The sequence below is a fragment of the Vigna angularis genome, chromosome 2 (assembly GCF_016808095.1).
Source record: "Vigna angularis cultivar LongXiaoDou No.4 chromosome 2, ASM1680809v1, whole genome shotgun sequence".
NCBI lineage: Eukaryota > Viridiplantae > Streptophyta > Magnoliopsida > Fabales > Fabaceae > Vigna > Vigna angularis.
Genome location: NC_068971.1, coordinates 1140769 through 1154860, shown reverse-complemented (window position 1 = coordinate 1154860; position 14092 = coordinate 1140769). Strand labels below are relative to the sequence as shown.

At 31.6% G+C, this 14092-nt stretch overlaps 1 protein-coding gene across 1 annotated transcript; it reads right to left on the bottom strand.

Moving 5' to 3' along the window:
* Positions 1-5986: 5986 nt before the first annotated feature.
* On the bottom strand, positions 5987-10874 carry LOC108321632 (heat shock cognate 70 kDa protein 2). The gene is made up of 3 exons (XM_017553445.2): positions 10637-10874; positions 8860-10436; positions 5987-7052 (listed from the first exon to the last, which is right to left on the bottom strand). Exons 1-3 carry the CDS (start codon positions 10854-10856, stop codon positions 6237-6239), a joined length of 2613 nt encoding a protein of 870 aa, XP_017408934.2. The 5' UTR covers positions 10857-10874; the 3' UTR covers positions 5987-6236.
* Between the last annotated feature and the right edge of the window lie 3218 nt (positions 10875-14092).

Below are 14092 nucleotides of genomic sequence, written 5' to 3'. Positions count from 1 at the left end.
TTATGGGAATTATAGTAATATGACTTTGACTAATCCTCATCCTTAACCACCAAGCGGCCAGTTGACTTGAGCATAAAGTATTTTCCTTTTTTTTAATAAACTTCTCCCTTTGAAAAATTTGAAAAAAAAAACACTAGATCATTTTCTTTAAATATTGAATTAAATCATAAGTATTAAAAATTGATAAATAAGTTCTGCGTTTGTGAATGGTAACCAGAAACATATATAAAACCTTATATAAGGTCGATTGCTTTTCTCAGGTCAACTCTAAAAAAAAACTTGATACTATCTATTACCTTTCCTCCCTCACCCATGCTATTATCATAATCATTTACAAGAAATAATATATTATTGATTATTATTTTGTAAATAAAATCATTCATACATATAGGTTTTATATTTTTAGGTTATTTGAATTCTTGATATGAAAAAAGAAAATGACTCCCCCAATAGTTTATATATTAAAAGTCATTTACCTAGTGAGATCAAAATGAGTTGTAACTCGAAATTTTTTGATGCTGGTTAATTTTCAACCCAACTCATTTAGAATTCGACTCATCCGGATTGAACCCGTACGTTGGCTCATCCACCCACCTAGTTTAATTTAATTATTTATTATTTTATTTTTTAATATTATTAATTAGTCTTTTTTATTTTATTGTAGATGGGGATAAATAAGATGTTTCAAGAGAGAAAAATATTATAGATTTATTAAATCAAGACTTTAATATTATAAATCGATAAGTGATACAAAAATTATTAATGTTAAAACCTTATTTGTTCGCCTTTTGTGTTTGGTTTTTGATTACCCTTTGATTGTATGATATTTTTTCTTTGAATTTTCTTTTAAATTTAACATTATTTTAGAATAATTTCTTTTTATATTTGAATAAAAGATATATAATTTTTTTTAGAAAAAATTATAATTAAATAAGATAGTCGTTTAATCCATCAATCCATAGATCGAACCGAGTTTAAATTTTTTCAATTTACTAATAATAAATGAATCGAATTAGATTGGTGAATGACCAATCCGTGGCGATTGAATGAAATGACCAAATTCTAGAAATAACTATTCTAGATGATAAGACACTCGTTAATGACAAATAGCTATTGTATTAATTTGTTGTTACATTCTTTTATCAAATATAATAGATTTAAAGTTATTTTATGTAAAAGAAATATAAATAAATAGAGAAGCTTGAATAAAATATTATGAAATACAAAATATAATTTAAAATATGTTTTCTAAAAATAGTTAACTTTAAATATATTTAAAATGAGATTTCAAACACCTGCTCTTCACTGTATTAATTAATTAATTAATTAAAGATACTGTATTCAGAAAACATTGTAAGATGCTAATACACTCCTTATGATAAGCGATTTTCAGACTCAATTATTATGTAGACCATATTTCATTTTATAATTTATTAAAATTAATTATGGTGACGATTTCCAATTTTGATTTTCAAACAATTGATTATTTTCAAAGTTTCGTTATACCTCCCAATCTATCAAACCACAGTAAAGGACAGGTTTTAAATCTTTTAATAAGGTTTTCATAGTCTTGTTACTTATCTTATTGGTTGTTTGTATTTTTCACCATGCCATAAAATACACACTCAATCTTAGGCCCACATAGGTTAAGAGTCTAAAAACAATTAGACATCTGAATTATGAAGAAATGTATTCCCCCATCCGCCTTCCCATTAAAAAGATATATAAGAAAAATGTGTTCAAGGATGATACAAAATACGACATTCACAAATATGTGAAATTGTTGGAACTCGCTATATATTCATTGAATAGAATTGACCACTAAATAGTTGTGAATAGTACCGAACCTGAGAACATAAGAAAAATAATACTGACTGACTTTAAATGAAATAAAAATATAATCAGTTACTTCTTACGTGTTTTTATTTTTTTTATTTCTTTTCTAGATAAATGAAACCCGACATTAATGTATTTTTTTTTCTTGCTAACTAAATAATTGATCTGTTATCTACTTGGATCATGACGGTTTCTTCTTGTTTAACTCCAACTTGTTTAAAAGATTTCTAAGTCAAATAGCACCCCACACACATTCTGTAATATATTTGGCTTTATATATTAATATAATTGTTGGATACAAACAAATCTTACGTCAAATAAAATAAAAGATAAACATGTTTATATATATATATATATATATATATATATATATATATATATATATATATATATATATATATATATATATATATATATATATATATATATAAAAGATACCTACTTATGAGTATGTGTGAAAGAATCATTGGGCCTTACAGTACTCTAATCCTATTGACAGTGTACAAGGTGAGGACAACCCAAGTTCTACTGCAGAAGCTGAACACGGCCCAACCAATACTCCAGAAGCTTCTATTGATCGACCTAAGAGGGTTGTTCGTCAGCCAATTTATCTTAGGGATTTTGTTACTAAGTGACGTGTCTTCCTTTTAGGGGAAACCGTTATACCATGTGAAGGAATATTAGCTGTAAGGAGTAGTGCTTATATAGAGCACCTTTCTGTTATGCAGAGAATAAGAAAGAATTATTAGGTGTCTCTTCCTTCTCTGTCCTGTTATTCTTTCTAGATTATTCTATTATCTGTTTTTCCCCTTACAATTGGTGCTCTCGTTGAGTCTTACTCCCTTCATCCATGGCCGACTCACCTGACCCATTCACCTCCCTTGACCGCAAATTAGAACAAATCTTACTCCCTTCATCCATGGCCGACTCTATCCGATTAAGAATTTGAACCTAGAGAAATTTGAACTGTTATTTAAATAAAACATTTCAAAAATTCTATCACTCCAAACTCTTAAAGATTTTAAACTTCTCATCCAAATTTACCTTACAATTTAAAATTATTACTTTTAAATTTAATTTTCACATTATAATTTTTTAAATACATAGTTTTTCTTTCTAACTCAAATACTTTGCCAGATAATATTAGTGACCAATTTAGAAATCAATTTAATATAGTAATTAATTTAGAAATTATTTTCGTTATGAATTATTTTTAGTTTATAATTTAATATTTAAATTTGTCGTTGACAAATTATTTTTCATCAATAAAATTAACAATTATATAAAATTTGTCTAGTATGTTAATATTAATTTTGACATGATACTTTCAAAGTTAAGAAAAAAGAATCTTCTTAAATTTATCTTCCTTGTCGGTTGTTTTTCTATCATCATGTTTTGTTAGTCTTATTTTAGTTGGCATTAAATATTCACGGATATAATTTATTTTAGTGAGTTTAATATCTATGGATAGAATTTAATGCAAGTTTTGTTGTTAAATATTTAAGAAATTAATATTTAAAAAAATGTAGGAGTTAATTAGTAAGGAATAATTAGTGTTATTGTTTTCCTTATAAAGGAAAGATAGAATTCGTAGGGATCAGCACACTCAATCGAACCTAGGTTTGCAGAAAAGTCGCAGAAAATTGCATTCATCAACATTAATTTGAATGTTTAAATAATAATAAATATATTATTTTAAATACTCTTGATTGTTAACTTAATTGGTGCTTTTTATGTAAAGATTAATAATCATAAAAGGGCTTTTGACTATGAGTTATTTTTCTGAGTTTAATAAATAATAAACAGAATATATCAGTATATATATATATATACTATATTTTTTATAATTTTTAATAATCATAAAAGGGCTTTTTATTTTTTGTTTATTATTGTCTTAAAGACAAAACACTGATTATGAAATTAAAGAATGTTTTTTCTTTTGAAAAATATATTGGAGCATATTCAAAATATAGAGCACAATATATTTATTTCTCTCCTAATAACAAAACGTTCTTTTTAATTCTTTGAACCAGCATCTTCAAATTAGTATTTATATTTTAAATAAATACGTGAAGTCTATTTAGATGATTTTTTAAAAAGAGAGACTTATTAGAAAAAGGTATAAACATTGAAATTAAATTATCTATAAATAAAGATTAGTTTATGATTTTTTTTTCTTAACTAGCTAAGGCTACGTTAGATTTCTTAACTAGCTAAGGCTAAGTTCTTTTTAATTCTTTAAACCAGCAATTCATATTTATTCACGTTTTAGTTTTTTTTTTTATTAAAATAAGTTAACTATATTTTTGTTTCTCGGATATAAAAAAGTGCTAATTTTAAAATTAAAGAAAAGAAAAAACAAAGCAAAATATATGCAGCTATTTTTTAACTTCATTGATGACGAGATAAACATTCATGTATAAATCACAAATATTATGCTGGTTTATTGTTTATTGATTTACATCACATCAAACTTTGTGCAACACTTTCGCTTTAGCTACATTGACAATCGCTCAACTCTTAGACACTAGAACAAAAGTAATGAATTTTTCAACAATTTTTTTAATAAGTTTTTGAAAACAGTCTTATTATTTTATTGGTCTATATATTTAAAACGATCAATCACAAAATACTACATAGATTATTATTAAAACACTATAAAAAAGAAGGGCATGAAGATCAAAAACTCTCAAAAACACACAGAAACCGTCGGTACAAAATAATTACAAACGATTTATCAACGGTCAAAAAATCTTCGATAAATCTCTTGTCTCTAACATTTACGAGGATTTTTGTTAAAAAGACATTTTCCTAATGAATTATACATTACATTTCCACAAAGTTGCTATATCAATATACAAATTTCTTCCAAGAAACTATCAACTGGTCTAAAGATATATTAAATCAACTTTAAAACAAGTATTAGATCAATTTTACAATTAATCTAATCTAAAATATCTCTCTCTCTATATATATATATATATATATATAATATGTCAAATACGTGTTATATCATCTGTGCAACTGATTTAAGATATATTCTAATAGATTAATTCTAGATCAACCGATCTAATATTTTAACTTAAAAAACATTTTCAAAAGTAACCATACAAAAAGAAGAAACACTTTCTATAGAAAATGATCGTGCAAAGGTGCAAAAGATATAACGGCTAACGATCAAAGAACATTGACGAACTATATAGACTATTACCATCCAATCATTACTAATTAACCATCATGGAAAACACAACACTCCAATCGCAAAGCACCGTCGACATACACTTAGTTGATTAGGAGATTTTGCAAAATACTATATAGGAACCAGTGTTGAAATTTAAGAGTATTAGATACTGTTTTCAGACATGAAGAGTTATATTTATTCATGAAGAGTTACAATTATTCATGAAGAGTTAACCATAAAGTTACAACATTTATGAAGAAATGTAGCTAATCAGAATCTGGTATTTCTTCGATTTGAAAGATGTCTGATCAATATTTATCAATATTTATATAAAGAGATTCTGTGCTCTATTGATGTACACAAATATACACAGACTTTTTTTACATTCAGTCATTCACTTAACACACAAATCAATTCGTGAGAATTTTATTCTTGTTTGACGTTAATACTAAGAGTGAGTATTATCGTTGTATTTATTCTTTGTATCTCAAAAACAGATTTAGTGATTGTCTTCACTCTTATAATGGACGAAATATTACTTTTAGGAGAGTGTATATTCATGCCTAGAATCAAGAAATTGCTGCAACACCTTCAACACCTTCAACACCTTCAACATATTCATGTACAATTTCACAAAACCAGATAATTATTTTTATTAGGTGAGTCCTTTTCAAATGCCCATAGAAAAAAAAGCTATATTAATCATATTACTTTATCAGCTTTCATATGGGAAATTTCAAGCACATTTTCATTTTTTAAAACTAAACCAAATATATACAACCCTTTGAGCTTTAAATTAGTATTTTAGGGTTTAATAATGTTTCTCATTTGGATTCTAAAAAAAGGTGCACTAATAATTGAACATAAGTTTACAACTTCCACATGGAGTAACATACACTGCATTGAAAACTAGTAATCATGGGAACAAGAATATATAAGGAAGAAAAGAACATTGCTAACGTGCTTCATTGACAATTAAGAAGTTGGTTTGCATGACCTGCAACATTTTCATGCAAACATACATATACTTTATAAAACCATTACTTCCAGAGCTTGAATTTGAACTTTATTAATACAGGAAATTCTCAAAACCACAACAATTTGAACTCTATGGGACACTCTCACTCAACATCATATCTGCACTCATGGTAAATCAAATCAACACTAGTAGGATTATGGCAATAATTTAAGAACCAAACGACAACACTTGTAGGATCCCCTAATCTGAAACTAGGCCTTCCACAAGAGAAGCAATGGAAGTTATAGGGTCTCCAAACACAGCTGAAAATACCAGTTTAAATACCAACACAGCCATCTTTGTGTACTTCTTCATTGTCCCTAACCTTGTCGAACTTCTTCTACTTCGTACCATGTCCATGTTTCTCACTGCAAGCTGAGAGTACTCCCTGTCACTCATCCCATTTGAACTGGTTTCATTACTAAAATAGCCCTTATTCAAATTCTCAAGAATCAGTTGCTTAAAACACCAAACATGGTAACAACATTTCCCCCCAGAATCTGAAGATACATAAGACCAACCTCTGATTCCATCCATAACATTCCTATGCTTACACTGGACACACTTTGAGGGAACCTTCTGACACAGTTCGAGTGACACAAGCCCTTCTTCATCAAAAATGCTATCTTTCAGGTTTAAACAACATGGATGTAGATCACAATCTGTAATGGAGCAATGGTACACAAACCCTACAACATAATTTCCACAAGCATCACAGGATCTGACCCGGTGCCCCGGTGCTTTCTCATAGAACTCGAAGTGGCTCCTGGGAAAAAATCGATGAAAGGCAAAGGAAACAGCAGTTGCACACTCTTCATGGAGGATGTAACCACAGTTCTTGTTTTCACAGTGGTAACTGCGTCCAAACCCTACTTCTCGACATCCACTGCATATGTAGGATGACCCTTGTGGCTTCAATTGCATCTGTCGTTCTGGATGGCTGGGACAAACCCTCTTGGTATTTTCCATATCTCTTTTTTCACCTTTCTTTTTGATATGATCAAGGATATACAACTTCTGTCAAAACATAGAAAAGGCAAGAACAAAGAAAGTTAATGTGATGCTCAAATACAAAATAGGAAACTGAGATATATCTGCAAAAGTTCAACTGTTAAAGCAAACTTATCTAATCAAAATCACTAGAGAGAACAGGTGCAATTCTCTAGATACAAATTCAAAGATGTGAAAGAGTAACATATATGTAAATTCTAGGGTTGATGTGAAGATAAGAAAAAGAAAGGAACATGATCTCAGATAGAGACAGAAACAGAAAATCAGAGAAAAGCCATGATGTTATGTTTAATATAAGAGATAGAAAGAAATAGGTACCGAAAACGCCAGTGTTAGCACAAAAAGATGTCTTTTGTTGATATTAGTATTTATAAGCAAACGTATTTCCTTAAATAATGCATGAGTGACTTGGAAAGCAAACCATTTCTCATTATCATCTTTGATAAGAGACGGAAAACGCGTAGCTCAACTTGATATATTGTTCTTGATTTCATGTGGTAATTTCCCCTTTCATTGGACTTACACAACACAAACAAACATATTAAAGTATCACACGAGTGATCTGCATAAAAATAAGCAAAACTTCCACACTTATCAACTTATTAGAGATTAATTTCAGAAATTAAGTAATGTTGTGATTATTTAAAAGATAGAAGTTTGGTCTGTGTCTCTGTCTGCTGGCTAACATCAAGCAATTTCCTGCAATTGCCATGTTGATCTTCGCTTTCTCTTGTGGATTATAACATTCCTTATCTTCCTTATCTTGTAAATGATATCATCCAAAGCATTAATTGCATTATTTTATAAAATAAAAATAAAGAAAACCTTTTAAAAGGATTTAAACAAATCAAGAATTACTAGAAGCGTAAGGGATTAAAATAATATCTATGTCATTATATTCAAACTCAAATTTCAACATAGTTAATAGATTGTTAAGTTTTTTCTATGCGAGTTTGAATTTTTACTATATGAAGCAAACTTGTTGAAGAGACAAAACCTTAATTGGGAACTATTTGGATAATTTATTTTATAACCACTTTCGAAAAGTAATAAGATCAACAAAAAATAAAATAATATCAGTCATGACTGAAGTTAATTTATGGAAACTATGTTACATAAATTCTTTGGATGATACAAGATGACGAATGCTTTGAAGGAAAAGTATAACAGATCAAAGCTTTCCTTGACACAAAAGTTGAACATCAGTTCTGCAATTACTAAGACCACATATTTGCTTGATGATAACCAGCAGGTTGAAGTAGATGTATTTGAGGATTATCTGAAGGAACTCGAGAGTCTCTTTGGTCAGACATTGGAAATCAATGGTTAGTTTATTTCCAGATGGGATATTTTGCTGTGCTAATTTGCCTTGTGTGATCAAGACGAAGTGTTTGTGATTAATGTTATCTTGACACAGTTTGATGTTATCTATCAAACCACAGTAAAGAATAGGTTTTAAATCTTTTAATAAGGTTCTTTTCATAGTCTTGTTACTGATGTTATTGGTTGTTTGTATTTTTTCACCAGGCCATAAAATCCACACTGCATTTTAGGCCGACCTATGTTAACAGTCTAAAAACAATTACCCATCTGAATGCCCATATTGAAGAAATGTATACCCCACATAATTATAGGCATATCCCCCTTCACATTAAAAAGATGTAGAAGAAAAACTTTTTCAAGGATTGATAATTGAAACTGGAAATAATATATTGTTTAGATAGCATGCTTCATAAAGTTTTATATTTTTCACCAACATAAACTTAAAAAAAACTAGTTAATCTTTCATAATGGGTTCAATGAGGGTCTTCACCTTGTGCAGATGATCCACAAAAACCTCTGTTTCAATCTGCTCCCTAGCATCAAGCAATTGCTCGGCCTCTGCAATAGCCATGTTGATCTTCGTTATCTCCTGTGGATTATCTACATCATCTATAGCATTCCTTATCTTGTAAACGAAGTCATCCAAAGCATTAATTGCCATAACTTTCTTTTCGTATTTCTGGTCTTCAGCCTTGTACTTCTCGGCTTCTTGAATCATTCTCATAATTTGTTGAGTTGATAGTTTTCCCTTGTCGTTGGTTACGGTAATCCAATTCTTACTTCCACTGCTTTCTTCCTCGGCAATTACAGTTAGGATACCATCGGCATCTATACTGAAACATACAGTTAAAGGATGGCCTCGAAGAGCTTTAGGATTGCCATTAAGATTAAAGAAACCAAGCAAATTGTTATCGCTTGCTCTTGTCCTTTCACCCTCGTAAACCTCAATAGAGACTGCAGATTGGAAATCTTCGGCTCTTCTATATCCTTGCTTTTTTACAACAGGAATGGTGGTGTTCCTAGGAATCACGACACTCATGAGATCTCCTTTTACAGATATACCAAGTGACAGCGGCGTAACATCTAATAGCACTAAGTTGGGGACAAATTTGTTGCCTTTAGTCAGCAAAGCAGCCTGAACTGCTGCTCCATAGGCAACAGCCTCGTCAGGGTTGATGCTCATGCACAGTTCTTTCCCCTTGAAGTAGTCTTGCAATAGCTGCTGTACTTTTGGAATCCTAGAAGAACCACCAACCAGTACAACATCGTCTACATCACTCTTGTCCATCTTAGAATCAACAAGACACCTTTCTACTGTCTCCAAACACCTTTGAAAGAGGTCTAAGTTAAGTTCTTCAAATCTTGCACGAGTGATTGATGAGCAGAAGTCAATGCTCCCAGATAAAGCATCTATCTCAATGGTGGTATCAACAGCAAATGAGAGTGTTCTTTTTGCTCTTTCACAAGCAGTTCTCAACCTCCTCAAGGCTTTCGGGTTCCCACTTATGTCCACTTTCTGCTTCCTCTTGAACTCCTCAACAAAGTACTTCACCATTCTGTTATCCATGTCCTCTCCTCCAAGGTGTGTGTCACCAGCAGTGGCCTTCACTTCAAACACATCACCTTTGATTGTTAGCAGAGACACATCAAATGTTCCACCACCAAGATCAAAAATGAAAATATTCCGCTCTCCGACGCAATTAGCTCTCTTGTCGAGGCCATATGCCAGAGCAGCAGCCGTGGGCTCATTGATTATCCGCATAACATTGAGGCCAGCAATGGTACCAGCATCTTTCGTTGCTTGTCGTTGAGAATCATTAAAATAAGCAGGCACGGTAACCACAACATTCTTAACCTCTGATTCCAAGTACGCTTCTGCAATCTCCCGCATCTTTGTAAGGACCATAGATGAGATTTCTTCAGCTGAGATTTGTTTCTCCTGACCCTTGTATGAAACAACCATCATGGGTTTTTCATCAGAATCAGCAATGACCTTAAATGGCCACAACTTTAGATCGTCCTGAATAATGGGATCACTATATCTTCTGCCGATTAACCTTTTCACATCTGCAAAATTGTTGTAAGTCAAAGTAGTCTTGTGGAATGATACTTACTAATTGAAAGTTATAGAACAAATTAGAAAACTGGAGAAAAGTATAAATAAATGATGAATGTTAAGCTATCATTTGGCACCTAAACACCAACACAAACAGCTAGCGTAAACATTTAAACAAATTCACACGCAATAAAAAAACAATTTTTTTTACCAAAGAGAGTGTTGGTTGGATTTATAGCAGCCTGATTCTTAGCAGCATCACCAATCAATCTTTGATTCTCTGTGAAAGCCACACAAGAAGGCGTAATTCTATTGCCTTGGTCATTGTGAATGATCTCCACTCGAGAGTGTTCTTCAAGCCACACAGCAACACATGAATATGTTGTGCCAAGGTCGATTCCCACAACCCATTCCTTATTTGGTTTTGCCATTTTCTTTCAAGTGATACTAAAATGTGTTCAAAGCCAAAACAAGTGAAGTCAACGCGAGAAAGTAACGTGACATAAAGGAAGAACGCTTTCTGGCCTTAATAAACAAAACATTAAACATAATCATCGACACATGAAATGACCAGGTATCCTATCACAAGTGTATCTCATCTAACAATTTACAGAACATGTACTTTATACAGAAGAAAGATATATGAAGGTGTTGTTGATTCAGAGGCTTTACCTTGACTAATGATGATGGCCTTTCCTTCACAAGATGCTTCTCTGAAAGATTGATTATGGGAAATATAGTACTGTAACTTTGACTAGTTATCATCCTTAGCCACCAAGCCACCCGTTGACTTTACTCTAAAGTATTTTCCTTTATTTTTAATAAATTTCTTCCTTTACATTTTAGTTTCTAAGGACACTCTCCGGTTTAAGATGAGAAAATAAAATAAAATAATTAAAGAAAATTTGGTTTAACTTTTTCAATTTAAAAAATTTGAAAAAAAAAACACTAGAACATTTTCTTTAAATATTAAATTAAAATACAACTATTAAAAATTGATAAATAAGTTCTGCGTTTGTGTACGGTGACCAGAAACATAAGGTCGATTGCTTTTCTCAGGTCAACTCTAAAAAAAATTGATACTATCTATTACCTTAATTTCCTCCCTCACCCATTATCATAATTATTTACAAGAAAGAATATATTATTAATTATTATCTTGTAAATAAAATCACACATACATATAGGTTTATATATTTTTATGTTATTTGAATTCTTTATATGAAAAAGGAAAATGACAAAGATTAAAATGACTCCCCCGATAATCTATATATTAAAAATTCCATAAATAACTGTTATGGATGATAAGACACTGACTAATGAGAAATAGCTATTCTATTAATTAGTTATTATATTATTTTTTATCAAATATAATAGATTTAAATTTATTTTATATAAAAAAATTGTAAATAAACAGAGAAGCTTGAATAAAATACATATTGTTGTTTCTAAAATAAAAACAAAGAAAAAATTGAAAATTTTAATTCTAAACAAAGATGAAAATGTTAATACAAATAACTAAAAATATTATATATAAAAAAATCTTCGAAACTTAAAATGAAATACATACAACATTTTTACAATAAATCTAAAAATCTAAGGTATACACCTTATTTCAAGTTTTATTTGAATTATAATCTATGTATATCAAAGTTATGTTTTGAGTTCCTTAGTGGATGAATGGTAAATAAAAGATGTTGATAAAAGTTCTCATTATCAATCACTAGTAAAAAATTGGGTTTTTACAGCGCACATTATGCCACGGTTACAAGGAAACCGCAGCATAATGGTGCGCGGTGGCAGTTTTGTAAATAAATCGAACACATATGCCGCGGTTCGGATCAGAACCGCAGCATATACTCCAGTCAACCATTACCTTTGACGCAACGTGTGAATAAAAAATTAAATAACAGCGGTATATGCCGCGGTTGTCCAGAGAACCGCGGCATATACCCTTGCCAATTAATTGCAGGTGCTGACTGGGTCAGAGAATTTCAAACGTTACTGAGGTATATGTCGCGGTTGTCCAGAGAACCGCGGCATATACCCTTGTAACTTCTCAACTTCTCTGCCAGTCAGAGAATTTCAGAAGTTACAGGGGTATATGCCGCGGTTTCGCAGATCAACCGCGGCATATACCCCTGCACATTCCCCATAAGGCAGTTGGGCAGACAGTTGTGTTCAGCACGTTACAGGGGTATATGCCGCGGTTCTAGGAGCAACCGCGACATATTCGCCTATCTGAAATTAATTTAATATGTATTTGAAATATTTCGAGGTATATACCGCGGTTGCCCGCTGAACCGCGGCATATAGTTTGAAAATAATTTCAAAAATGCCATTTAGGATTATTTATTTAATCAGTATATGCCGCGGTTGCTTGTGAAACCGCGGCATATAGCCCTTTTATACCGCGGTTAAGTAGGGAACCGCGGTAGATTCCCCCGTTCAGAGTTAAAAAACAAAACTTGGAACAGTGATCGTCTTCTTCGCGCTGCTCTGTTCGCGTTTTCTTCTCCTCCGACAGCCATCATCTCAGGTACGCGTTTCTGCACCGTTTAAACTTGAAATTATTCGGTCCTTTCTCATTTGTGACGCGTTTGAAACAGTTTTAGCCGATCAAAATCGTTTGAAACTCGTCATTCCCTCTCCGCTGCGATTTCGTTTTCTTTGCACCAAGCGTTTTCGCCGTTCCTCTTCCAGGTATTTATGCCCTTTTGCATTCTTAACGTGATTTCTTCATTAGTTTTTGCATAATGCTATAGTTTTGGTAATGTATGAAGTTTCTATAGTTTTGGTAATGTATGGTATAATTTTTGCTTTAATTTTGATAATGCATGAAATTGTTATAGTTTTGGTAATGTATGATATGGTTTTTGCTATAGTTTTGGTAATGTGTGTTGTAGTTCTTGTATTATTTATAAACCTTAAAATATTATTCACTAAGTTTCAATGATATGTATGAAATTGCAAGTTTGATTTTTAGTAGCTTATCTTTTTATGTAATATTTAGGAATATGGATCGAAATTGGATTAATTTACCACGTATTAGTGCTGAGTACGAGAGAGGTGTAGAGGAATTTATACAATTTGCGCAACGTAATGAGGGGAGAAGTGATGATGAAGTGAAGTTTAGATGTCCTTGTGTGAACTGTTTGAATGGGAGAAAGTTGAACGCAACTCAAATTAGAGAACATCTTATATGTGATGGTTTTCTAAGATGCTATACAACATGGATCTGGCACGGCGAAGAAATGCATTTTCCCAATGACTCTCAAAGTGTAAATGTTACTGATTCCACCATCGAAGAAGATCGACCGGATGAAGACAAATTGGAGGACATGATCCGCGATGTTGGAGCAGAAAATTTTGCCAAAGCTCATGTGTATGAGACGATGTCGACTGATGCGGAAACACCTTTGTATGTCGGTTCAACTAAGTTCACACGTTTGTCAGCGGTGTTAAGGCTGATGAATTTGAAGGCGAGCAATGGATGGACTGATAAGAGTTTTACAGAACTGTTGACGTTGTTGAATGAAATGTTGCCAGATGGAAATACACTGCCCACTCGTAATTATGATGCGAAGAAAATTCTTTGTCCAATGGGTATGGAGTATAAAAGGATACATGCTTGTCCCAATGACTGCATTTTGTATAGGAAAGAGTT

Coding starts and splice junctions, on each gene's coding strand:
- LOC108321632 (XM_017553445.2), bottom strand. CDS start 10,856: ATGGCAAAACCAAATAAGGAATGGGTTGTGGGAATCGACCTTGGCACA. Junction 10,437..10,636: donor TCCAACCAACACTCTCTTTG/GTAAAAAAAATT, acceptor ACAATTTTGCAG/ATGTGAAAAGGTTAATCGGC. Junction 7,053..8,859: donor TTGTGGATCATCTGCACAAG/GTGAAGACCCTC, acceptor ATGTTTTGACAG/AAGTTGTATATCCTTGATCA.